The sequence below is a fragment of the Patagioenas fasciata genome, chromosome 8 (genome assembly GCF_037038585.1).
Source record: "Patagioenas fasciata isolate bPatFas1 chromosome 8, bPatFas1.hap1, whole genome shotgun sequence".
In the NCBI taxonomy this organism is placed as follows: domain Eukaryota; kingdom Metazoa; phylum Chordata; class Aves; order Columbiformes; family Columbidae; genus Patagioenas; species Patagioenas fasciata.
Window position 1 is genome coordinate 13819552 of NC_092527.1, and position 24978 is coordinate 13844529.

Sequence of the window (24978 nt, forward strand, 5' to 3'; positions counted from 1 at the left end):
ACAGTAAAAGAGCATTTGGGACTCTCTACTTCTTACTTGCAAATCAAATCTCTGCAGTGTAATCTTTCATTTTCCAGCAACCTAGACATACAAAGCTGTCCATTCATTAGAAAAAAAGATAAACACCTTATGTTTCTTGTAACAGCCTTTTATAGACACAACTTCTGGAGGTCAAAACAAATCATAGGACACTATTTGCATTGAACCTACGGTTCTCTATTAGCCCTGTTATCGAAACCTAGATCTGCCATGAATGCCATGGGAGCTCAGACCTTGTTGCCTATTGAAATATATTTCTGGCCACCTGGTACTAACTATAGAGCTTATTTCTGATCTAGAGAGAAGGAAGCACAGGGACCTCTCTCACGTACTAAGTGTTTACCCCTCATATGAATCTGCTACTGCCTCTCATGCTTTCCCACAAAACAGCTGCTCCTCTCTGTAGAGTCATTGCCTACAGCTGTGACACATTGCTAACAAAAGAACAAAAAAGTAGTTGTAATAGCCAGTTTTCTACTGACACCCTTTTTTCTAGCTTGAGGGAACTGCTATTCCTCGTGCTGATCTTGCAAAATCCATGGCTGCAAAGTCAGCATGAATGCCCCTTTACATAGGACATTGATACCTTTCTTTTGATTTCATTATAAAGCTAATTCCTTCCTTTCTTTTCTCACTGAAACATTTTTTTTTGTCTACAGTGCAAGATCCAGATGAAGAAGCCCTGAGGAGGTCAAGGTAGGCAAATTCCTGTGAAAAATATGGTTTTCTCCTTACTGATAACCAAATAATGTTTTAAGACAGCATTAATATGAATGTATGTTATTATCTTTTTGTCTTTGAATGTTCTAATACATTTACTTAAAATCACTAAAATGCTATCAGTGAGAAGCATTTGAATGAGAAGGGTAACAAATTGGCATGTTTTTAGGAAAGACAGTGCAAAATTCCTGAAGTGTGTGTTCAAATCTGAAAGTGCTCTACACCTGCAACTTTTGTGTTCTTTGCTGGGTGTGTGAATGCAATGAGTTCCTAAGACGAAGCCCCGTGTAACTACTTGATTGTGTAACTGGATGAAAACATATAATGTTGTGATAGCACTGGAACTTGTGAGCAATTTATTTGGATGACCCTGTAATTGACATTTGATTCTCCCGAAATGATGTAGTAAAGTAGGTGTTTCCATCTGTATCTGTACTCATTTGCTTATGTTTTGTTTGGAATAAATATAACCCACATTTTTAGAATATGTGCTTACAGGACTGCTTTTGCTAGTGGATTAACGTATTTGTTCCATAAGATCTACCAAAAACACTGAAAAAGAGATATAATAAGGAATTAAGGATTTACCATCATGCTATGTTGTTCTACACAGCTGGGAAATAGATTTATTAGAGATTCTTATGTTGAGCTTAAAAATTGCAGTTGAATCAGAGCATCCTGCATGCAAGCCTGATTTTCTGTTTGCGTACTTCAAATCCCTACATCATGTTAGTTACTCTAAGCTGCTATTTGGGTTTATGATGTTTGATACTCAATCCACTTTCTTTTATTTTCTCTTTTCTTTTTTTTTTTTCTTTTTACTACCATGTGGCTTCTATAAAGGTTTTGAGCTTTTTATCACAGTGCAACTTATTATACAAATGTTAAATTAGTGAGAAAGGTGTCTGTCATCTCCCCTGTGAGAACACAATGAGCATACTTTGAGTTTATGTTTGCTATAAACCATTCATTGCAGTTACCTGCATTCATGGCTAGGTGCCTGAACATCAGGCTTGACATTGCATTCCTGAGGGATTTATTTCTTCCCTCATGTGTAAGCCTAATTCTTACTAAATGTACTGTGCATTGCCTGTTTTGATGTAATAGCTGACATCCAAATCTTTATTATGATGGGATTTAAAGCATTTTGCTGAACTTAACAGTCCCCCATAACAATCTGAGACTAATATGTTGCTTGGAAGAAATAATCTTTCTAGCTGTAGCCTGTAGCTTTGGAAAATACTACATATTGGAAACATGGTATCAAATATGTTGAAAATAATTATCTAGTAACACATCAACATGTAAACTGCGCATTCTAGTGAGTATAACTCAAGGTAGATGACGATATCCACTGTGCTTTGCACATTTTCTGTGGTTTTGAGGTATTACTGTGTTATCCTTTTTTTCACACGAACAGTTTGGCTATGAGTATATTTAGGCACAGCTGTATTACCTGAAGAGGTTGAAGAGCATTCACTGGTTGTAGAGGCAGAAGGGAACCCACACTCAGTATTTATACAGGTACAGTGCAGCTGGCACGAGCTCTGGTGCAAGGCCTGAAAGAGGGTCTTCTTCCTACCGACCTGATAGTGCTTGGTACCTACCTCGAATGTTGTGGATGCTCCCCTGCAGATTTGGTAGCAACAGCCCTGGTTATACATGCATCCCTCAGATACTACTCTTTTGGGCCTCTTGGAGCCTTTCTACTTTGTCTTTAGGCAAGGCACCTGCCACTCTTGATTTTGTGAAGAATTAAAGGACTTGTGTCAGATGCACAGAACTCTACTCTTCTGGCACAATAATGGAGTAGAAACTGTTCTCCAGTATCTACTCCAGACAGCCTTTACAGCCACATCTTTCTCTAGGCCCACAACTTGGGATCCTAAAAGCAGGTGGTTTCCATGGAACTGTGGAACCTGAGTCTTACCAGATTCAGTGTTCCATTAATCTCATGTGGTGCTGGCATTCTGGAAGAATCCTTCATGTTCCAAAACTTAAACTGCTGGAGATTTCACAGTGTGGGCAATTTTGGTCTCAGGGCATCCTGTGATGATCTCTCCCTGGTGCTTTCCCTTGTCTCTTTATGTCAGCTCTTTAGTGTAGACAGCAAGAACTGCCTGAAATGGTGATTGGGTTTCTTCCAAACACTTACAGGGAAAAAATAAAAATAATAACAATTAAAAAACTTTAAAAGTAGCTTATTTTTGTCAGAACCATCTTATATAATAGCCAATTCTAGATTGTTGCTTCTAACTTCGTGATACATGCTCTGAACAGAATCCATAATGCTTGGGAATTTTCAAGTGGCAGAATATTCCTTTCAGTCAGCATTAAGGAGCACGTTGTGTGACTGCCCTTTGCTCCTGGTACTGCTATTCTGAAGGCACAGATAAGATTATAACTTGCCGTGAAAACTTTGCATTGCTGTTGTGATGATTTTCACAGAATACTTTCTGCAAAGATGGTATCCACTTCGATCCAAACAGATGTTTGTGAACACCTTCTCCTTGAATGGAGGGGTCTATCTTTAAAGCAGTAAGGGAATTCTTAAATTTCATGTAAGACCCACTGAAGCTAGTATGCTCCAATAGAACTTGAAAAAAATGCCATCGTGAAGTTTCAGTATTTCAGCTAGGAATACTTTGTATCTTTTAATTACTTCAAAGCATAAAAGACAGTTTGCAAAATCATACATCAAGGGTCCTTAGGAGTGTTACTTGCATGACATGTTATTAGGAACAGAAGATTTGGAAATATCAATGAATTCGTTGGCATTTACTCTGTTTATTGTTTTGTGTTTTCTTCAGCCTGAGGAGTAAAACTAGCCCTGTTCATTTTTGTTTGTCTGGTTTTGCTCTCAAGTTCTGCTGTATTAACACAATTGTCTTGTGTTTTGAGTGTAAATAACAAGGGGAAAATTACCTTGTTTGCAGTGAATCAAATATGTTTTGCAATTAACAAGAACATTTTATTTTCCATTCTGTTTGATATACTTCTTCTTGACTGTGCTCTCATCCCACATCCTCCTCATTCCTCTTTTTATTTACAAAACCTGAATTTAAACTGTAGAATATCTAGAAGAGATTAAATCCTGAGAGGTGCTGAACATTGCTTACAACTTGCTTGAGCACTCTGGTCTGCAGTCAAAGGTAGTTAGGGGTGTTCATGGGAGGTGGCCAAACTTCACAGGACTGGGATTTGAAAATTTTTAACACAAACGACTGAAAACATTTTTGCACATATCAACACTTGTACTCTCTTACACTTGGAAAAGCTATAGAAAAGCACGGCTGAAACTGGCTGATGGTCTTTGCAGGAGGACAGCAGGATGTGTACAGGCTGACCAAGGTATTACAGAATGGAAAATATTTGCATTAATTTTGCTCTTGTATGGAGTTAACTTTCACTGACTGCTCGGTTCTGGGGGAGGGAGGAAAAAGCCAAGAGAATCTGCTGGCAGGACAACAATGGGATAACACTGCATTTCTAGCAAAAGCAGCCCTGTTATACCAATCGCAAGTCAAAGAATACAAAATTGTATCAAGTTACTTCTTAGAAATGAACAACTGTAAAACTTTTCATACATGGTCTGAAAAGGATCACCCAGCCACCTTTGCACTGATTTGAAAGCTGAGGAAAATATCCAAATAAATTGCCATTGCCCTAGTTATAAGGCAGGGAAGTGGTAGCCATGGTCCCTAACCCCTTTCTTTCTTCCTCCTTTCTTTCTTCTCTGTATGTGTCTCTGTCTCTCTCTGTCTCTGTCTCTCTCTCTCTCTCTCTCTTTTTCTTCATGCCACAGGGAGAGGTTTGAAACGGAACGTAACAGCCCACGCTTTGCCAAATTGCGCAACTGGCATCATGGCCTGTCAGCGCAGCTCCTTAATGTTAAAAGTTAAAAGCCCACATTTAGCAAGCATATACATGAGACAGAGTTACAGTAAAAAATTAACTGCTGTCCTGAGTTAGAGCCTACGAGTGTCACACCCCCAGAAAAGCCTTACTGCTAGGACCTTTCTTTGAGTGTCATCTTTGGTAGATATCTGTTGTTAACCTGGTATCCATTCACAGTCACCACAAGTAAAAATAATGATACAACTTGGTTCGTGTTCTTCATTATAAAGTAGATTAGCTTTTGTCCTGTACTATATAAAATATAACTTCAGTATATGGGAAAACATCACTATTGTACTCTCTTGACTTTAATTCTAGAAGAAAATGAGAGGAAAGTTATTGACAGTATTTCTTTAGGAGTTAGAGGAATGAGACTTTTACTGTTGTAAAGATAAATAGGAGAAAGATGAAAAGGAAAACTGAGTGAGCCTGGCGTAGACTTTGCTAAATATACAACATACTTAGTTTGCATAGTGGAATGATGCCATTTGAAATTAGATATTAGCAACGTGAAGTTATATTTCTTCAATATATTATACTTATGGAAGTAATTTGCTGAAACCATTGCTGTTAGTTTTCTGTTGGAAACTTGAATTTGTCATTATACGAAGGCTAGAGATAGATGTGGTTGCTCAGGATCTGTGGTGAAATGACAGTTTGCTAGACATAATTTAGGAATGAAAAGAATATATAGTACTACTGGTGCACTAAAGTTTTTAAAAGCGTCTTGTAAGTTTTAAGGAATGTGTACGTTTTAAGGAATAATGTTGCCATTCTGTATTGCTCTTGCTTTGACCCACATTTTTTTTCTGTATATAGCAGCATGCTTTATCTGAAATAAAAGGTTTTAAAACTAAAATAATTACGTGCCTGTTTTACACAGTACTTTATTCTGTTTTAAAACAATAATTGCTTCAACTGATTATTGAAAGGAGAACTTTTCTTTCCACAATAGAAAATTTAGTCAAAAAGCTTTTCCCTATTACCTATAATCGTTCTGTCCTGTAGGTTACCTGAATTAGAGTAAACGTGACAAAGCAGTTGAAAGAACAACAGAAATGAACAAACAGTGTAGTAGATGTGAACAAAAACAATGCATAATTAATAGATGTTAGATTACAACTTGTTGATAATATTGTTTAGCATTTCCATTTGAATAATATGCATTCTCTGGCAAGAATTCTTACTTTGTGCCCATGGCAAAGGCTCTTGAGACATTGTTGGTGCTCAGAATAGAGTCTTTTGGTCTCAACATTACGACAATGCTTTGCTTTTAAGCTGTGTCAGTCAAGATACAGCAAACTCATACCAAAGGCCCCCAAATAGTTCTCTTTTCTCTTTGAAATAGACCAAAAGCAATGTCACTTCCCATTCTAGCTTATGCTCTGATCATTAAATAATAATAAAAAAATGCAACTAAATTGAACTATTTGTGTTTTCCATGGAAACACTTGACGTCATCCCTCAACAATCTGCATTAGGAGTCCTTAGCACTGATGGAAACGAAAGTTTCTGGTGATAAAACACTGGTGTCTGCAGTGGAAGGCTGACTGTTGCAGGCTGGCCTGCAGCCCTAAATATGTTTTAACTACTACAAACTGCAAATTAGGTACTTCTATCTGGTAGCAGTAATTGTGATCAAAAAGATTGGAGCATGAGATTAAGTTGGAATTCTTACGCTTTTTGCTGCTTTCAAACATCTGGAATTTATATCAGCAATCCATACAAGAACAAAGTTAATTCAAAATCCTGCTGTTTTTCTGTGTTCTAAAAAAAAGGAAAAGCTACAGTTTATGGAGGATTTTGCATGAATCAACTAAATACTGGAGTGCTTAAAGGAAAAAAAATGTAGCTATCATACTTTAAATAATAGTAGTTTTTGAGTATTATTTAAAAGTACATGAGCACTAGTTCCTTTAAAAATGCATTTCACTTTCCTTAGCTAAGTACCATAGCAATTCAGTAAGCATGCAATTTAATACACAACATTAGTTTATATTTTCCGTATGGGAACACAAACAGATTCTGATCATAGCATCTTATTAGTGCCTGTGGAAAATCAGCATAACTGCATGAAATAAGAGCAACATTTTAACTCTTTCTGAATGTTGCTAAGATCAAACTTTGATTCAGAGTGGGTAAATGTTACTTATAGATGGGAAATTCTAATAGAATTTAAAATATCAGTAAGCAATTAACTTTATTTCATGAACATCAAATGTACTTAAGTAAAAAAATCTTCCAGTTCTCATGTTCAACCATATTAAATGGTTTTCTGAATAAGTAATAATATGGTGTTTTCACTTAAATAGGAATTGTGTATCTTTAGTGTTTAACAAACATAATGCAGATGCTATTTATTTCAAATAGTCCTAGTGCATGTACTATAATAGAAAATGTCTAGATTATATCTCAATATTTACACTTAATGTTCTTTTTAAAGGTATTTTTAATATTCAGAAAAACATTGTTTGATCAGTTATGAAACTAATGCAGATGTAATTAAGGAACCCCTTCCCCTTAGCTCTGCTGCAGTGGATTTGATGATAAAAATTCAGTGCATATAGACCACGTAATCAGGGAAATAGATGTAACCCTTTTTTTCCTGGGGGATACAAAATAGAATCTAAACACTCTCCAAACTTGTAGAATTTAAATTATTTACATAATTACAGGAAAAAATAGAAAAAATCTTCAATAGTTGGTAAACTTGGAACTTTTGCAATGATAAAGACCTTTCTGGAAGTGCTGTCATTAATCCCTAAAGCAAGATTCTTTACTAGATCATTATTTCTACTATATAGTCTAGTTCCTCCCCCAAAAAATCTCCCAAGTGGTGGACTTTGTTAATTAAAATGTCAGTCATTTATTTTCTATCCAGTTCCGTGTTTATATTTAGAGTAGTAATTCCTTGACTGAGTCCTGAAATATCTGCCTTTATGTTGTCATGGCAGTCTTGAAGCCCAGAAAGTGAATGTTACAGATCTTTCTTCATGTAACTATTAAAAGGCACGGGTTTTCCCTCCCGAGCAGGAGGCAGACTTTTCCTGCAAGGTGGAGAAGTTGAGCTGGGTTTGTCATCCTACTGCATCTCATTGCTAGAGACTGCAACCGACTTAGGCCTGAGAGGAAATCATTAACAGCTTTAAGAAACCCCTACCTTTGTTTAGCAAAGGTCAAGCCTGGCCTGCTTATGCCCTGTTTTTAATGTGTCCAGGCTTATCTCACTGCACATTTCTTCTGACTGACCACCCCCACCTTCCAGTGTTTCTTGACCATTTGCAGCGGTCTGGTGGTTAGTCTAGGAAAAGTAGTCTCAGTTAATGGCAGTGAGGCTTCAAATAGGTTCTTGATTGAAGACTCAATGAGTCGTGTAATTCTTTAAAATATCACTGATGATAGACAGGTATATCTGTCCCACACTGAATGTATTTTGAACCGTGACTGTTCTGTTGAACCGGGAACAATGGTTGGTGACAATACTGTCTCTAAATAGCCACTGTGCCAAAAATAAACTAAAATGCAGGCTCTGGGTAGTGATATTAACCCCCTGCCCTTCCCAATATTGCCAGTAAAGTATAGTGTTATAAGCATTTAATGAAGATGCAGCAAAGCTGATGCCATTAAGAAATCAAAACCAAAAGGCTTCCAGGTAAATCTGCTTGTCTGGTTATGACACAGGGAAATGCTCATTTTCTGCTGTGATATAAGACCGTTTGATCTAAACTAACCTGTTTCCTGAGTACTGCTGTCTTGTCTTCTACTCAGCTGGTCTCCTCCTTACCTCCTATGGTGCTTAGTTTGCAGCAGCAATACTGACTGCATGCAGTGTGTGCTGATGGGATGTGGCTAGAGCTTGACTTGAGAAAAGCAGGCATGAGAACTCGACCTCTCTTCCTTTCATGCATGAAGAAATTACAAAAGGAGAAAGGTCCTCTGGCTCCTTCCTTTGCCTCCTTTCATGCCTGCCTGCATGGGAAGGAGAATAAGTTTTTGCTCTGTAATAAATACAGAGGTCGCTTTCTTTGCGTTGCAGTTACTCTCTTATTATGCACAACTGTGAAGCATACCTTTAGTAGAAAGGAATAAATATTTTAGGAACCACTTTTTCACTTTTGAAAAGTCTAACTCTTGTGTATCACAAGGCTGCCTGGAGCCTTTTTCAGGGGCAGAATAGGTGACACCAATTTTTCACTTGTGCACCCAGGTTCCCACAGGGACTAAGTTGATTTTGTGGCTTCTTTAGCAGCGTCCACCAGGAGTTTCAGTGACTGAAATTACCATTACATACATCAGAAAATACGTGAACACTTGCACAAAATTTAGTTTGCAGAGTTAAAAAGCTAGAATTTGGTTATGGTACATGGTAGTGCCAGGTAATGACTTTCTTTAATCAGTCTTTAATCAACATCTTTCTACAACATACATAAAATGAATTGACTAAAATTTGGTCTCAAGCACAATAACATCCTTTGTTCCACTGCTGCTTATCAAATCCATCTGACTCCACTAGGACAAGCCAGGGCACCTTGATCCCCTTCTTTTATTTGGCAGAATTCCCAATTGTTAGCATTGCTGACCTGCCCAGTTACCAAAAACTTCCAATCTATACACCAATCAGATTACCAAAATCTTTTTGAAAGATAAACCTTATTTTTCCGCAGCAGCCCGTAAAATAAATCAGGTAGGTTTCTCAAGTAAGTAACATAATGACAATAAAGAATAGTAGGCACATCAGTTTAATATATTCTGATCTCCACTTCCCTTTTAGCACCTAAAGAGTGACAAAAACACAGGAGCAGTGAATTAATTCAATTGTCTCTATGGAATTCTGAGTGAAACCAGAAGGGAAAATTGACCAAATATGTCTTCCTTCCACAAAATACTCCTGGAAGTTCTGTGGGAAAAATGAACTGAGAGATCATAAATTCCTTGTTTTCAAGGCAGTTCTCTGTAGAGCCAATTGATCAAAGACAGTAAGGTATGGTGTGACAGTAAGGTATGGTGTGTCCACTTGAATATACTCGCTTAAAATAGAAAAAATGAGGCCCCCAAATGAAATTAGCAAATACCATGAATCTTTTCTCCAAATAGTTCATAGAGACTGTAACATTTAAGCTAACAGAACTTGTTAAAGCTCAGGATTCAACTTTGTGTGGGTGTGTGCATACTGACCTATATTTCCCATCTCATCTTTACCATCTGAGTCTTCTGCATGTTCCTGTCCAGCACTTCTGCATGGACAGAAAGTAACATCACTTCCGTTCCTACTGTGCAGCCTGTAAGATTTTCATACACGTCCTTCTGCTGGTGTAGATGGCAAACCAAGATACCAGTGCACAATGCTGCCTTTCTGTCTGAGTGCTCCCTTGCATTGCCTTCAGTCCAACGCAGAAAACACACTTCTTGCATGCAGCAGGCTTATCAACAAGCATGTGTAACCAGAGGTACTCAGCTGTGCTCTGGGAATCATCAGACTGGCTCACAGAGCTTTGTTTAGGGTGAGCTGGAGAACTGGCTGATAGCATAGCACTGGCACTGCTTTCTTTTATTCTGCTTCTAAATTGTGTTAATGTCATCTAAATTACCCTAAATGCTAATAACTTCCTAATAGTTCATTTCCATGTAAGCATTTGTTGTAGTTGACCCAGAATGTTATATGATTACAAATGAGAGAGAGGGAAGGTAAGAAAATCATTAAACAAATTTATGAAATAAAATGTAGTCCAGATTCTGAAAGAACGATAACTGCTCTAATTCATACTGCTTACTTATTTGGTTCAGGAACTGAGTAGAAAAGACACATTAGTATACTTCAGATGCAGCTTCAAACTTAGGTTAATACCATGTAGAGAAAGTATGAATTTTCTTATCAGTATGTGCAAATTAAAAGGTAGCTCTAAAAAAACTACCAGCTGACATTGAGATCTGTGAGTTCTTGTTCTCTCAGCTTCCCTGGAGAAAAGTGAAGTCATGACGAGAAAGAACACTTCAGTGAAGGGGGAATGATTTGCTGGTGTACAATACCTAAACTTGTTGTGGATTGGTTTTGTCTGTGATGGTCACAAGTACAAACTGAAAGTCCTCATCCTGTGTTCAGGTGCCTGGTGGCAGATACCTGCACTTGACCAGTGGGGCTATAAAAAGCTGGAGGAAACCATTTGGATAAATCCAATTGCATGCTTAAGGCCAAGATAGGGAATAATTATCTGAAATAGATCCCAGTTCAAATTACTCCACATACTCAAAATTTTGCAGTCTTTGTTCTTATTAAAGTGATGTGTTTACCACTACATGCATTGGAGTACACATAGTTGCATGCCAAATACCACTATGTAAATCTTGGAAAAGAGTTACAACTTTCACCAACACCATTGCTGCTGTATTTCCAACTGCATTACTGTTAAATATAACAACATACCAATCGATACCACTAAAATGCATCACTAGGAGGTATTTGGCTTTGATTTTAGTGAACTGCTTTGTGTTCCATACTACTTCTTGAGAATGAGTTACCGGTTGTTTTTTCTTCCACTGAATATATGCTTTTCCTACTCCGTGACACTGTCTGCACAAACCAGGATACCTTCTGGGAGAAAAGTATTCCTCTGTTTTGGAAATCAGACATACTAGTGGGATACATTGCAATCATTTTGGCGTGGGCTGCTCACATTCTTAACTACAGTGGCTGAAAAAGAGAGATTAGCTCTTCCACCTCTTGTTTCTGATCCCAAGCTAAAGTTTTAACTAAACCAGCATGATAGTTGTCTTCTGTCCTCTCCAGTTAATTTCCGATGATTTCTTTGTGTGTCTTATGGTGTCTTTGTTAAAATAACAAAAATATAGCTTGGAGAGAAAAAAAAAAAAGATACAATCTCAATAGTTTCATAGTCATCTGGTCATGGAAATTCTCGGCTGCAAACACAGAAAGGTAGAAATAGCTTCATTGGATCAGAGCAGCAGTTGATCCAACTCAGTGTCCAGTTTCCAACAGTGTCAATATCTCATGCCTTTGAGACGAAAATGTTTAGAAGGAAATGATGAAATAGTTTTCACACAACTTTACTCCCAGATGCCCTATAAGATTTTTTTTTTTTAATTATTATTTTGTGAATTCTACCTCTTAAAGGAAATTTTACTTGTACACAAGTATGTGTATGTAAATATACATACATGTTAGAGTGGAAGCTATTATAAGTCTAATGAGGGCAAGTCCTGCGAATTTGCAATATACTGCTAGAAAAACCAGAATTTTTAATTTAAATAGATACAGATCGTATCAATCTGCAAGTCTTAATAACAACTTTTTCCTCTTTGCGAAAAGGACAGTATATATCTACCAGGTTCTTTGGAAGACTATTGGATGATCGGTACAGGGAAAATACTGATAAACTGGAGACTAATATTTATTTAAAAATCTATAATCGCTTATTAAAGAGGGTGAGCTGATATTTTAAATAATCAGCTGGGATTCAGGAGAGCTTATTTCCGTTCTTTGCCCTGCTGTGGAATTTTTTTTTGACCATGAGCAAGTCTATTAAGTTTCAGTTCCTCATTTGTAAAATGAGAAAAATAGTCTCGGTCCATGAGAATATGGAGGAAAAAATCAATTATAGTATTCTCTTATTCCTTCGGTACTGAAGGACAGAGAAGAATGAAGGACCGTAAGGTCTCTCATGATGCCAAAAGTTCCTTATGTTCCTTACAGATTAAATTATTCTGTCTCTACAACTTTTTAATGGAACAGAGAAGAGCTATTCAAGAGAGAGAGAGAGTCTAGATCTGTTATTCTCTTAGAAGATGGTAGATGGAAGGTGCACAAGCTCCACATCTCAGGTCCCCTGTTACCTGTACAAGTGTGTTCAGGAATCCTTTACATTTGGTTTCCACAAATAAATAGAATAGGAAAGTGTTACAGTCTCCAGTACACACAGTTCAGATTCAACAGACTCATTTATAGGAAACTCAAGTTTCTTCGGGCTCTTCTTAGGATCCAATAGCACACCAAGCTTGGCTAGGGAAACAATTTTACATTTTGTTACTCAAATTCTTAACAATTCCTGCAAGTGTGTGGGAGGGAAAGACTGTTTCTGACATTTCATTCATAGGACCATATTATGTAGCATATTTGTATGAGAAGGAAAGATCTCATAATTTCCATTGTATAATATATTGTGTAATTGGGAAGATCTTATACTGCATAAATAAATCTTGTTTGAGATATATGTCCAATATTTAATAAAATCTGTGGGAGTTGCAGTGTTCCCTTGGAACAGTCATCAGCTAAGGCTCTTCTGTCAAAAACTGTTTCAGCTGGGAACTAAAAGGGCTGCAAACTGAAAACAAAACAAAACAAAACAACAATCTCTTGGCCAGATAACTGACAGTAATGGATAGAAGTTTTGAGCTATTTAAGCAGCCTGTGTAGTCACAGGATACAAACATAATGCTCTGATCCAAATTCTTTCATGTTGTGAAGGTATTGACTTCACCGAACCTTCCTTAAGGATGTATTTGACTCAAAAGTAAAATTAATTCTGCGTTTAGTTAGCAGAAAATGTTTGATTGTTAAAGGTGGAAATCCAGTAACCTGTTCCTCAAAATGCAGGTATTGCCAGTAAGACACACGTCTGATCTTGAGCCTTTCTCAGTTAGCCAAACGAGAACTCCCATTGACTGGGAAGAGAAATAGTACCTGGGAGTAAACTCACAAAGAAGTCCTGTGTGCCTTTAAGTTCATCTTTCCCTTTACTCTCTGTTTTCCTTTGCTTTGTTCTGTGGAAGTATGTTTACTACTCTCATTTTAACTTTCACAGCTCCCCTGCAATCATCACTCAACATTTTCCTATACTTATACACTCATGGAAAAAACTTGTGTGAAATCCTGAACTCCAAGTCAAGTGCCATTTTTCTGCATTCTTCCATGTAGCCACAGCTAGTGGAACAGAAAAGTTTGGATCAGATTAATAGAAACAACAGAGGCCTAACACTGCTTCTGCCTGAGCCCAACTGCCTGCCTTTTGGTCTTGGCTCTAATTTCTCATACAATATTTGGTGACACTGGAAATAAACAATGCTTTATTCTTTCCAGGCTGTGACTGTGTTTTTTAACATCCTTGCATGGACATGGCTCTTGGTGTATTAACACTTCCCTCCCCCACACACAGTTCCTAATCCAGCCTTCTCTACCTTGTTTCATCCTGGCTTTCCTGTACCTGAAGTTCCAGTGAACTCACGGCTTGGTTGCCATAGTGTTTGGTTTCTTATTGCTTCAGAGTGGTGATTCAATTGATCTTATTTGGGTATTTAAAGATGGGTTGTTCCATTCTGACCATACTGATGTTCTTAGTCATGCAGCTACATCTGAGGGTCATTCCAGCTCTTCTTTTGTGTTTGAAAATCTGGCTTCAATTCATATATTTTACGGGTTACATTTTCGTTAGAGGTTTTGAAAATTGGTAGAGTTACACCTATGCCCAAACCTTTGCTGATGTAAACTGGACTGGTTTTTATAACTTTCTTGGAGCTAAGCTAAGGAAAGAGTATGTGACTGTACATATGTACATAGAGAAATATATTAAATACTACTACTAATATGGAAAATATTAAGAATAGCCTTCCAGACATAGTGCAAGGTAATGACTGGAGCCCAGTAAATCCACATAAATATATATATTCCTTTTTTGGCAAAGGACTTTTCAAAAAGAAGGTTCAGTTGGCTAAATTAGGACATTTGCTTTGTGTTTTGTAATTTTAGATCCCAATTAAGCAAAACGTTCTCATTTGGCATATTTTGACTTGAAATGTGTTGCAATTCAAGCACAATTACGAAAGGACACAACCACCCACTTACTTGCTAAATATTGGGAGTATCTTGATCATTTAACTGAAATGGATTTCAAACTTAGGAGTCTAAGGCCGAAGAATTCTATTCTTTGTGAAATACCTGTGTCTTAGCTTCTTACAGATATACAATTGCTTGCACTTAAAATGATCAGGTATTTTTGTAAGTGTGCATGTGTGTTTACAGAGGAACAGCCTAATTCTGTGTCACTGAGGCTGCCTTACTCCTCACCTCAGTGAAGGAATTATTTGTTTCTAATCTGATTTAGATTGAAAAAACTAGTACTTACTTGCGAAGGACAGAGAATTTTTGAGGGATGCCAGACACATATGCAATCCATCTTGTATGAGTCTTTGCTAACCATTTAACTGCTTATCGCTTCAAAATATTGGATCCTTGAGGACTGCCCAAGTCTGATTATTTTTGCCACTTGGAGCTGGCATGTTCCAACTGGAATATTCTTGAAATTTTCTTTTATGAGGGACTGTGGTTGAAATTATATACGTACATACATTGTCTAATTTGTAACTGTTAGTTGTCCTTTGTTTTACTTTAATATTGAAACAAAGTTGTTTGCAACTGAGAAGCGTATATTTGGGTTTCACTTGGAGAGCTGAAGAGATTTCTCATAACTATACTTATGAGCAACCACTCTAGGATGCTTTTTGCAACCAAACATTTCTCTTCACACCATTTTCTTTCTCCCTGTTTTGGGCTTGTTTGGTTGGGTTTTTTCCCTGCCACTGGCAACTGCATTTACTTTATTCATACTGTATCCCCTCCTTTCACAGAGACAAGGAAAATGTTGCTGCAGCATCAGAAAACAGGTAATGTTTGCTGTGTGTGTCTGGTTTACCTCCACTTTTCCCATATTGTTCTTACCTTACAAACAGGAAATTCGTCTACTGAGCAGATGATGAATGTAGAGGTTTCAACTAAGGGGGTTTGTTAGGCATTTCTTTCTACTGTAGACTTCAAAAAGCTCTGTGAGATGGAGTGACAGGTGTTGTGTTTCTCAGAATTTATAAACCTGAAAAAGAAGCTTTTATCAAATGTTCTTGAAATGGAGTTTTGTCAGTTAGTGATGGAGTTTTAAGACTAATTTCCATTTTAAACTTGATCTAGATTGTTCAAGATGTTTTTAAATTCTAAATAAGATTATATATTTGGTATTTCAAGAACATTTATATATCAGATTCTTGCATATCTTGATTGATCCTTGGTGCACTATGAGGTTCAAAACATAGTACCTCGAAGTTCTTTCATTTCAAAAGTTATTTTCTTCCAAAGAATCTTAACACATTTTGCAGTTACATATAGAAATGCATTGTTTTCTATTAGTTCATTTACTAAAACACACAAGTCCTGAAACAAAGGTACTTCTTGAGTGAATCTGACCAATTGCTAAATGTCTCTGATTTTTTTTTGTCATGAAAAAATTCTGTCTCAACAATGTCCAACCACTTTTTGTTTCCTTATTTTTCCATGAGACTGCTCACATTTGAACAAAGGTTGCATAAAATCCAAGTGTAAGCTTTATCATTACTAATGACACAAACAATGGCAACTGGCACTTGGAACACTAGGGAAAATGGATTTTTACTTTTAAATTAATTATGTCAAAAGAATGAAATAAACTGCTTGATACGTGTATAACAACTGCATATAAATTGAAAAAATAAATAACACATGTTAGCAATCACTAGCAGTTTCATTTGTGTAAAATCATCTACTCTGCAGCTGCTCCACTGAAATATCTTTTTTTAAAATTATTTTATTTTGCTAGGAACAATTTCTGATGTATGACTCGTGCTAGTGTCATACTCCATTGCCTTAATCTTGCATGGTTTGTCATACCATAGCTTTTCTCCACCTCCATTATCATCACAGCTCTGCTATGTGTCTTATTTTGATATTCCTAGCAATATGGTTTCCAGATTTAACACAAGGTACATTTTTTAATTCTTAAAGCCTTTCCTGGTTTTAAGCAGTAATAAACTAATAAACTATCAAGATTTATCATGACTTCATCTGCAATATTATGATGATCTCCTATGGTGTAAGGAATTTAGGGATACAAAAAAAGGACGCTGTCTGTTTATAAATGAAAGTCTTCTTCCATGAAAGAGACAGAAAAATAAAGCCTTCATTATTAAACCTGGACTTGACTTTCCAGTTATGAGGTTCAGTGCTTTTGTTGTTTGTTTGTTTGTTTGTTTTTTCCCTGTTGTCTTTAAGGGCTGGCTATTAGCATTCTAAAATGCTGCTTTATTTGGTATGGTAGACAGTAAGAACATGTATCTCTGAAAACTGAAAAATTGAAGAAACCTTTTTCTGTTAAACACCAGCCGTTTCCATGGCTGGAATTCTGTCTCCCCCTCAAATACCTGCCATTACCTAGGAACTGGTGACGTGATAAATACTTCATTTACGAATCCCCTTGTAATCTTTGTTACCCAGGCCTACAGCTACTACGCACGCGCCACAGTATGTGACCTCCAGTATTTGGCATCCTCCTAAATCATCCGCCACGGATGCCAACACTGACAGTGCTAAGCCAGTGGCCTCCAAGGGCTCTGTGAGGCTTGGAGCGGGTACAAGTCAGAGGGAGGCCAGTTTCGGCACTACTGGCCAGAAAGTCCCTCTTACTTCATCCAGTAATCAAAGGTACACTGTGACGTGTAACGGCATAACTGACCTGGTTTGGAGCTTTGGAATGGTTTGGTAATAACAACCTCTAACTCCTTCAGATGGAAATGCCCATTGCCTAAAAGGCAGATGTCCAAGGTCTACCAACTCCAGCAACTTCTAGTTCATGTGGTTTTAAGTTCTAAGTGGCACTCCTAAGGATCTCGCCTACACTGTAGAGACAACAGTCATTAAGCACCTTCTGCAGAGAAACAGCAGCTGATGTTATTCACTTTATTTCTACAAACTTTCCCATATTCAAATGCAAAACTCTTCTATGTTATATCTTTCTCTAAACACATTCTCCAGCACTTTTTCCTACAAATGCTATGATAAGAGATATTTTTTTGCCTTTTTAATTTTCATTCCCTATATTTTCAATTCTTTACAAGAGATCTGGTGGAGGATTTGAAACACAAAGAACTTCATGCATTACCTAAAGGAGACTAAGTACTGCTTAAATAATCCACTTTCTAATTTGAGACAGAGAGCATCAGAACTTTACCGGGAGAAAGAAGTTTAATCTGTACTTACTTTTTAAACGTGTGTTTGTTGCTGTATTTTCTCATTATGATCGTTAACCATTATTATCCTCTTAATCTCTACTGATCTGCGTTCCTTTTCATGAGTGAAAATCAGCTGAGAGAGAGATGTGTTTGTTTTCATCCATGTAACTTACTTACATTGTGCATTTTATGTTTGTTACCGCAAATATGGAGATGTTTGAGAACATCAGTTTCCTTTGATTTTCCTTGAAATGCAAAATACTGTACAGATTAAAAGCGTATAGAATGACTGTATTAAAAACAAAAACACAAACTTAGTAACATACTTAATAACGAAGCTTTTAAACTAGATGATCTATTTTATAAAGCAGTATTCACATTTATCGGTTATTAAAATTCTTCTGCAGTCTTTCAGATTGAAAATCTAGGAAGGAGGCAATCTTAAAGGGGAAAATATGATGTGATTTTATTTTAATATCTATTATAAATGAAGTTATTTAAAATTTGTATTGGTTGAACTAAAACCAGTCAAGTTAGAGTTCTTTCTATAAAACTGAGCAGAGAATTAGTTACTAACTGCATAAATTGTATGTAAACCAGATCACAATAATTTTTAAGGTTTATATCTACTTCATTTATATTTATTCCAATTTTTTGTTCTATTAATTAATACATTCTACCCTGCAGGAAGGTGATCAAGCCTCTAATATTTTAATCATGTAAACAGACCTACTGCAAACAGCAGGCAAGATAAAATCTGTTTCTGTTTCTTTTAAATTTTGTAAGGTGTTCCAGTATATTTGCATTTATTTCATTTATGTCCGTTTGTCCAGTTCAAATCTGTCTCTACAGAGGTCCATGCCCACATATTTATTCCTTCCTTCCTTCCTTCCATCCGTTCGTCCGTTCGTCTCACTGAGTATGTGTTTTGGTTAACATTTTAAAGATTGTTACAGTGATGAAGTAACTTCACTGTTTCCTTCTATTCAAGGTATAAAGTCTTGATTCTTTTGAAATCTGTAGCAAATTCTCTTTCACTTCAGTGACAACAGAGAGACAAAATAGGTGAAATCTCAGTTTACGCTTGGTTTTAGTACATGCATTAAGTTCCATTTTTATGTGCAGTATAGTTTCAGCCATTTCCTGTTGCCAAATCAAAGATGTGTAAGTACTAAATTTTGGCTCAACACCTTTTACCGCAACAATGCCAGTACGCACTGTTGCACAGGGCAAAAAAAACTCCTGCAAGTATTAAAACTGGGTGACAGACCAGCCCATGATCTGTAGCTGTGATGTACAATATGCAGCTGCTCTGCTTACGTAGTCTATATCATTGAAACTGTATTAGCTAAGTGGAAGAATTTACATCACAATGCAAATGCATCAAGATAGAACTGATCTGAATTTCAATGCAGATTATGATGGACAAATTTTTGCAAAACTGTTGCAAGGCTTTTGGTGTAATGATTTGAAAACCAGAACTGCAAACAAGGTATTTTCAGGAGCTCACTTGTATTGTGCATAATTGCAGATGAAACTCATAAGGGAGAAAATACTGATTTTCTGCTTTTGTGATGGGTTGCTTTCAACTTTGAAACCAGTGGGCATAACAACCACATTTCCATTTCACCTAATCTAGCAAAAAATATTCAGCTGAAATAAAAGACCCCATTATTTAGACTACTGAACCATACAGGAAGGTGGAGAAGAAGCCAGGACAGGGGAAGTGGGACAGTCCCTTGCAGAGCAAAGGTTATCAGGAATTCTCAAGTACCAAGTACTTATGCTATGTCCTGAGGAGTACAACTGGCTGAAGCGGTGCTGCTGAAAGAAGCAAAAGAAAATATTGGACAGAATGGCTGAAAGACAGAGAAAATATTTGCACAGTAGCAGATTTGCATAGAAAAAAAAGCTGAGAGAATGTTTGGGGCTTAAGGTTTAGCTGAAAAACAGTCATGGAACTTTAAGGTTACTTTTATCATTTGATACTTACTGTACTTCAGAAAGAATGTTTTTTGCATTCTTTGTACAGTGCACAAGAGAATCACTAATTCCATCATCCTGACTGGGGTCATTTGTAAGAACCCAGAGATGTGGCAATACATTTATGATTGAGGTCAAAAGAAGTATAAATATACCGTTATGTTCTTATATCACTGCTTGTGCACAGGACAACTGTAGCATGTGCAGTAATTCCCTGATTAAAAACAAAAAATAGATGCATTACGATAACTACTAAAGAAAATGAATCTACAGCACAATATGGCATCAGGAAATATGTCCCTTATGCCTGGGGGATGGATGCTTATATTATCACTGAAGTTTGTGCCACAAAATAGTATAATAATCTGAAAAATCAAATTACAATTAGTTATTCTTCAGTGGCTTATTCTGTGGATAATAGTTAATAAAATCCACAGTACAATCTGCCTACATACAAAATTAAGCTTTTTGTCTTTTATTTTTTCTTTTCTTTTTTAACCCCTTTTTAATTTTGAATAACTTAGTGATTTTTTTAAGGTATATTTGCAACTGAATAATGAGTATACTTATTCTTTTGTTGATGTTACATTCATTGAAACAGTCAGCAAAGAATGTGAATCTTGTAAGTCCACTTATTTTTTTTTTTCCATTTGATGTAAAAGCTAGTCGAAGACAATAACCTGAACCTCCCAAAAGATTGGTTCGTTTCTTAGCAGTAGATGGCTTTGACTACACTATCTTGTAGAGCTGTCTAATAGATAACTGCCCCATTTGTCTGTTAAGAGGTGAGTAATACTTTCTAAACCTGAGTGAGGCTCAAATATTTTAATAAGCACTGAGTGCTCTGATAGCAGGTGATGAAAAACACCGGTAGTTTGGTGGGTTACTAAAATGGCCACAGGATGATACCAGATTTTTATTGTTATTCATTTCAATTAATCTATTTTGCAATCAAATAAAAGAGAAAATAAGTATTAATATTTCTCTGCTCTGTTATCTGTGCCACAACAGCACAAGAGGGTCACAAGCATAACAGCTCATGCTCATCATCCAAGTGGTTTCAGAACTGGTGTAGTAAAATTTTATGCTACCTCTTCCTCTTGTACTTTGCATACTGTTTGTGTAAAAAGGCATCTCGATGTTTGATGGGTTGGCCAGTGTAATGTGAGATGAATTTAGGTCAGATGTGAACTGACAAACAATGAACTGCTTTTAAATATCCTTCAGCTACCTGTATTGCACAAAAATGATTAAGCCTACCATAAAACTGTCAGAACTTGCAGGAAACCTGCTAATACAAGAATATGATAATATTCTTTAATTTGCCGTTCTTCATCTGATTAAAATGTTTACTCCTAGCATAAAACTTCGTCTTCAGGAGTAAATATTTGGTGAAATTTATCCTAGCTCCAAGAGTTTGTGACAGGCTGTTTGCAGCCATTTAAGTACTGCACGACACATTTCCCACCACTGGCTTCAGTGGGAGCAGGACTTAAGTGTTGTATAACGCCTGGGATAAATTTCAGTCAAGCAGGCCCAAAACTGCACTGAAGTCTTAACTGCACATCTGAAAAGGCCTAACAAATGCCTTCTTTTTCTTTGCATAACTGTGCTTTTCTGTCAGTAACACAGCCTCCTACTATGTTTGCAGCTTCAGATTCAAACATAGTAGGTTTTATGCTCTACATGTAAATGCGCACCTTCTTAAGATGCTTCTTGTTTTATTTAATTTAACTCTAATTAGTACCCCTGTTGAGCATGCTCCGGTGTCTACCAGTTCTGCCTCTGCTCCTGCGCCACATGCTTCAGCACACCAGCCTGCTACTGCTGCTCAAAGTACAGCCAGTCTGATGATACCACCAGCCACCACCTCGCTAGTGCAAGAGTCTTTCTCCTCCTCCTTCCAAAGGTAACGCCTCATTGCTTTGTCCTTTCACAGATACACCCCTGTATGGCTCTGGAAATGCTGCATACGCATTCTTAAGAATGTAGTATATAAAAGCTGTAGCCTATTTTATATGCTTTTATATATTTTGGTGTGTTTTCTTATGATGAAGTACATTGTTCATGTTTGCAAAGAATTTGCAAAATAAAACTGCCTTAAAAAATAATGAAAAGTAGCTTTAAGTCTGCAATACAGTTTGCATTTTCAGAAATCAAGTCTGGAGTTAAAACTAGAAATTTTTTTCACCACTTATAATAGAACAAAAATAGCTCCTTGTAATAGTTACAGTGGTTGAATGAAGGTTCTTTTAATAGTGTTTCTGCAGTATGACATGAAATGGAAAATCAGAAAATGTCATTTACTCATGCGATTGAGCTTACCATATTGTAGCAGATGTCAGTAGAATATTGTTGACAATGCACAATTTGTCACTAAAAGCATGTGTTTGATGATTGACTTGCTCTATAAGGTATTAAGTCAATTAATTTCTGTTAGATTTATCTACACTTCTCTAATGAGATTTAGCTATAGAGCTAAAGTGAGTTTCAAGAAGCCATGCATTCATAACACTTGAAGTACAGTAGGAGTTACAGTTGTATATTAAAAGTTGTCAGTCTGTGAAGAAACACATGGGATTTATACTGCTATGACTTACATTATAGTAATTTTGGTGATAGTAAGAGCAAATTTTTTTGGTGTATATCTTTTGGTGCAGGTTTTTTCTACATGAATGTTCCTGAAAACATATATATTTTAGCATGCTTCAAAAAACCAAGGAAAAAACAAACTTCCAGTAATGTAAACTACTTTAAATAATTGAGATCTAAGATATAGTCTGTCATATCTTAGATGTGTGCAAATGGAATTGGAAATGTTCTCTTGGCTCTATTTCTTGCTTAATTTTTACTACATTACTTAATTTATGTATACCACTTACTTAGTTTCTCACTGTAATCAGTTTTTACCTACCTGTGACTTACTAGACTCCAGTGGTTTTATTCCAGTGCAAGAATATCAGCCAGCAAAGGAGGTTTGAAAAGGTATTATTCTGTAATTGAGAACTGTGCTGTAAAGCACTTTCACATGAAATAATGATACGATTTAAGTAATTTTTATCCCTTAGTTGAAACTGTAACATGAAGAAAATGGATTATCTAATAAATGCCTCAAAAAGAGATGCCTCTAATAAACCGATCATGCCAATGACTTGTGTTTTAAATAGGAGAATCTTTAGTTTGGTACTGCTTGCATATTAAAAAGGTTATCTTAAATTCAGACTTAAACATCTTCAAATCTTGCAGATAAAAACATGTATCATTGACAAAAGTCCTGTCCTGAAATATTGTCTTTCTTAATTAATGAGAGACTCTGGTTTTAAGATTTTTACGTAATGTGTGCATTTTGTCTTGTGTTCTGTAGGAATGTGTTTGGTTGTGCTATTCTGTAAGTCTGCAGATGTTTGCTACAGAAAACCTGTTCCTGGTAACTATGCAGCAGTCCTCTTGCATCTGAACTCCGACAAAGCTTGATTCTGATGTCACTGTTTTTGTCCCTGTTAAACTATTTTGTACATGCTTTCATGTGTCTTCTGCAGAGTGCTTGCAGCCCCCAGCTCTCTTTCACAGCCTAGGCCTTTCCATGGGTCCAAGAACATGTCGTTAGCAGCTTCCACTATTTCATCTGCTCTCTCATCTCAGTCTAGGTATATCTGTAAACCTCTCTTTCTTTTAAATTAATTTGTTTTTATTCTGTATTACTGATTTAAGGTTTTCAGGTTCTTAAGAGATTGGCTTGACAGAGACTATTGAAAAGCATTATGTGTTTAAAGGAATAGCTTTCTTGCTTATCTTTCCCATTAAAACCAAGGTAGGAAACACCTAAGTTTTAGACTGAGCATATGTGACCAAAAAGATCCTTTTGGAACAAAGGTATATTGTAGTTGATGGGCTTGTCCTGGTTTTGCCACCTTAAAATGAAAATATTAGTCTAGTGACATGGGATGAGAATGACAGCCTGGGTTTTTTTGGTGAAGATACAGGATCACAAGAATCACGGACCTTCTTTTATTATGCTCTTAATCATGACTAATGAAAGACCACTAGCAGGGAAATGTAGCATCTATCACTAGAGAGTGCTGCTGTATTGCTGCATTGCTAAACCTTTTCATTGCTTTCATTAACACTTTGCCAAGACTAACAGAGGAGAAAGCAGTGGATTTTAAGACCCATAATTTGAACATAATCTTCCAAAATAATGAAAAACTGAATCAGCAATACATTTGACGTTATAATTATCTGTCTCTCTTATCTTGCTATAAAAAGATAGTGAGGAATCATCCAAAGGTAATGTTTGAAATGGACAAAGCATGCAAGTTTGAAGGCTACACATCTAGAAGTATCAGTATCTTTCTCAAGAGTATCATAGAAAACAACAGTTAAGTGCTATGCACAGGTACTTACTTGAAAGCATTTTGGTTGACTGAAACCAATGCAAAAATGAAATAGCCACGGAACAGAAGATCAGAGTTCAGAATTTTAGGGTGTAAACATGGGTGTAATTCCCCTATGGAGCAGATAAAACATAAAAAGCAAAATTAACTGCTGATCTAATTCTATTTACTTGAGTGGAAATATACTAATTGCAACTTTAGTTTCAATTACACTATGAAGCTGGTGAATGTCACCAGAATGTTACCAAGAATAGAAGGTAAGAATAGATGCAGGGGTGTTTACTTCCATTGACATCTAGTTTTATGTGTGAACTTCCAAAATTCCGAAGTGCTGAGTTATTCAGGGAATTCATTATTTGTGGATATCCATCGTAAAATACCTTTAAGAGGACCTGATTTTCACATTAAGTCCTCAGTGCATTTCAGAAGTAATTCTTACACTGCTTTTTCATTCAGTCCTGTGGTATGATTAGGCTCTTGAATGCCACCAGTACTATTTCACCCACTGTTTGTTTTACTAACAGATCTCTGTTAGTTGGAGTGATCACATCTTTCTATGAGAAGAGGGTCCTACATAGTTGTTGTAGGAGACAGTTAAAAGCCTCTTATAACCACGGAAAGTCCCTTGCTTCCTAAGCAGCAATAACTGTGCATATTTGAGCTTGTTTATAGTGCTGATGTGCAAAACCTATTTATTTCTTCTGAGCTACAGGAAAATACTCTTTCAGTTGAGGACCGAAATGTATCCATCAGTCAGAACATGAAATTAAACTAAAGCCTTGGTGACTGCTCTGGCCAGGGAGAGGACATTTGTTCATGTTTCATCAGTCTATGTCTTAGGATACTTACAAATTTTGCTATGAGAGGTAGTTTTTTTACATATCTACATAAGAGATTTCCTTGGTAT

At 36.5% G+C, this 24978-nt stretch overlaps 1 protein-coding gene across 15 annotated transcripts in view; it reads left to right on the plus strand.

Moving 5' to 3' along the window:
- LDB3 (LIM domain binding 3) overlaps positions 1–24978 on the plus strand; it is a 126986-nt gene that overhangs the window by 76337 nt on the left and 25671 nt on the right. For 8 of the 15 annotated variants that reach the window (XM_071811726.1, XM_071811725.1, XM_071811728.1 and 5 more), the window contains 5 exons: positions 699–735; positions 15292–15327; positions 16961–17167; positions 21422–21586; positions 23217–23324. In XM_071811726.1, coding sequence (XP_071667827.1) covers positions 699–735; positions 15292–15327; positions 16961–17167; positions 21422–21586; positions 23217–23324 — 553 coding nt within the window. Of the gene's footprint in view, positions 1–698; positions 736–4564; positions 5519–15291; positions 15328–16960; positions 17168–21421; positions 21587–23216; positions 23325–24978 lie in introns of those variants that run through there. The other 7 variants (XM_071811729.1, XM_071811730.1, XM_065843911.2 and 4 more) reach the window with 4 other exon arrangements.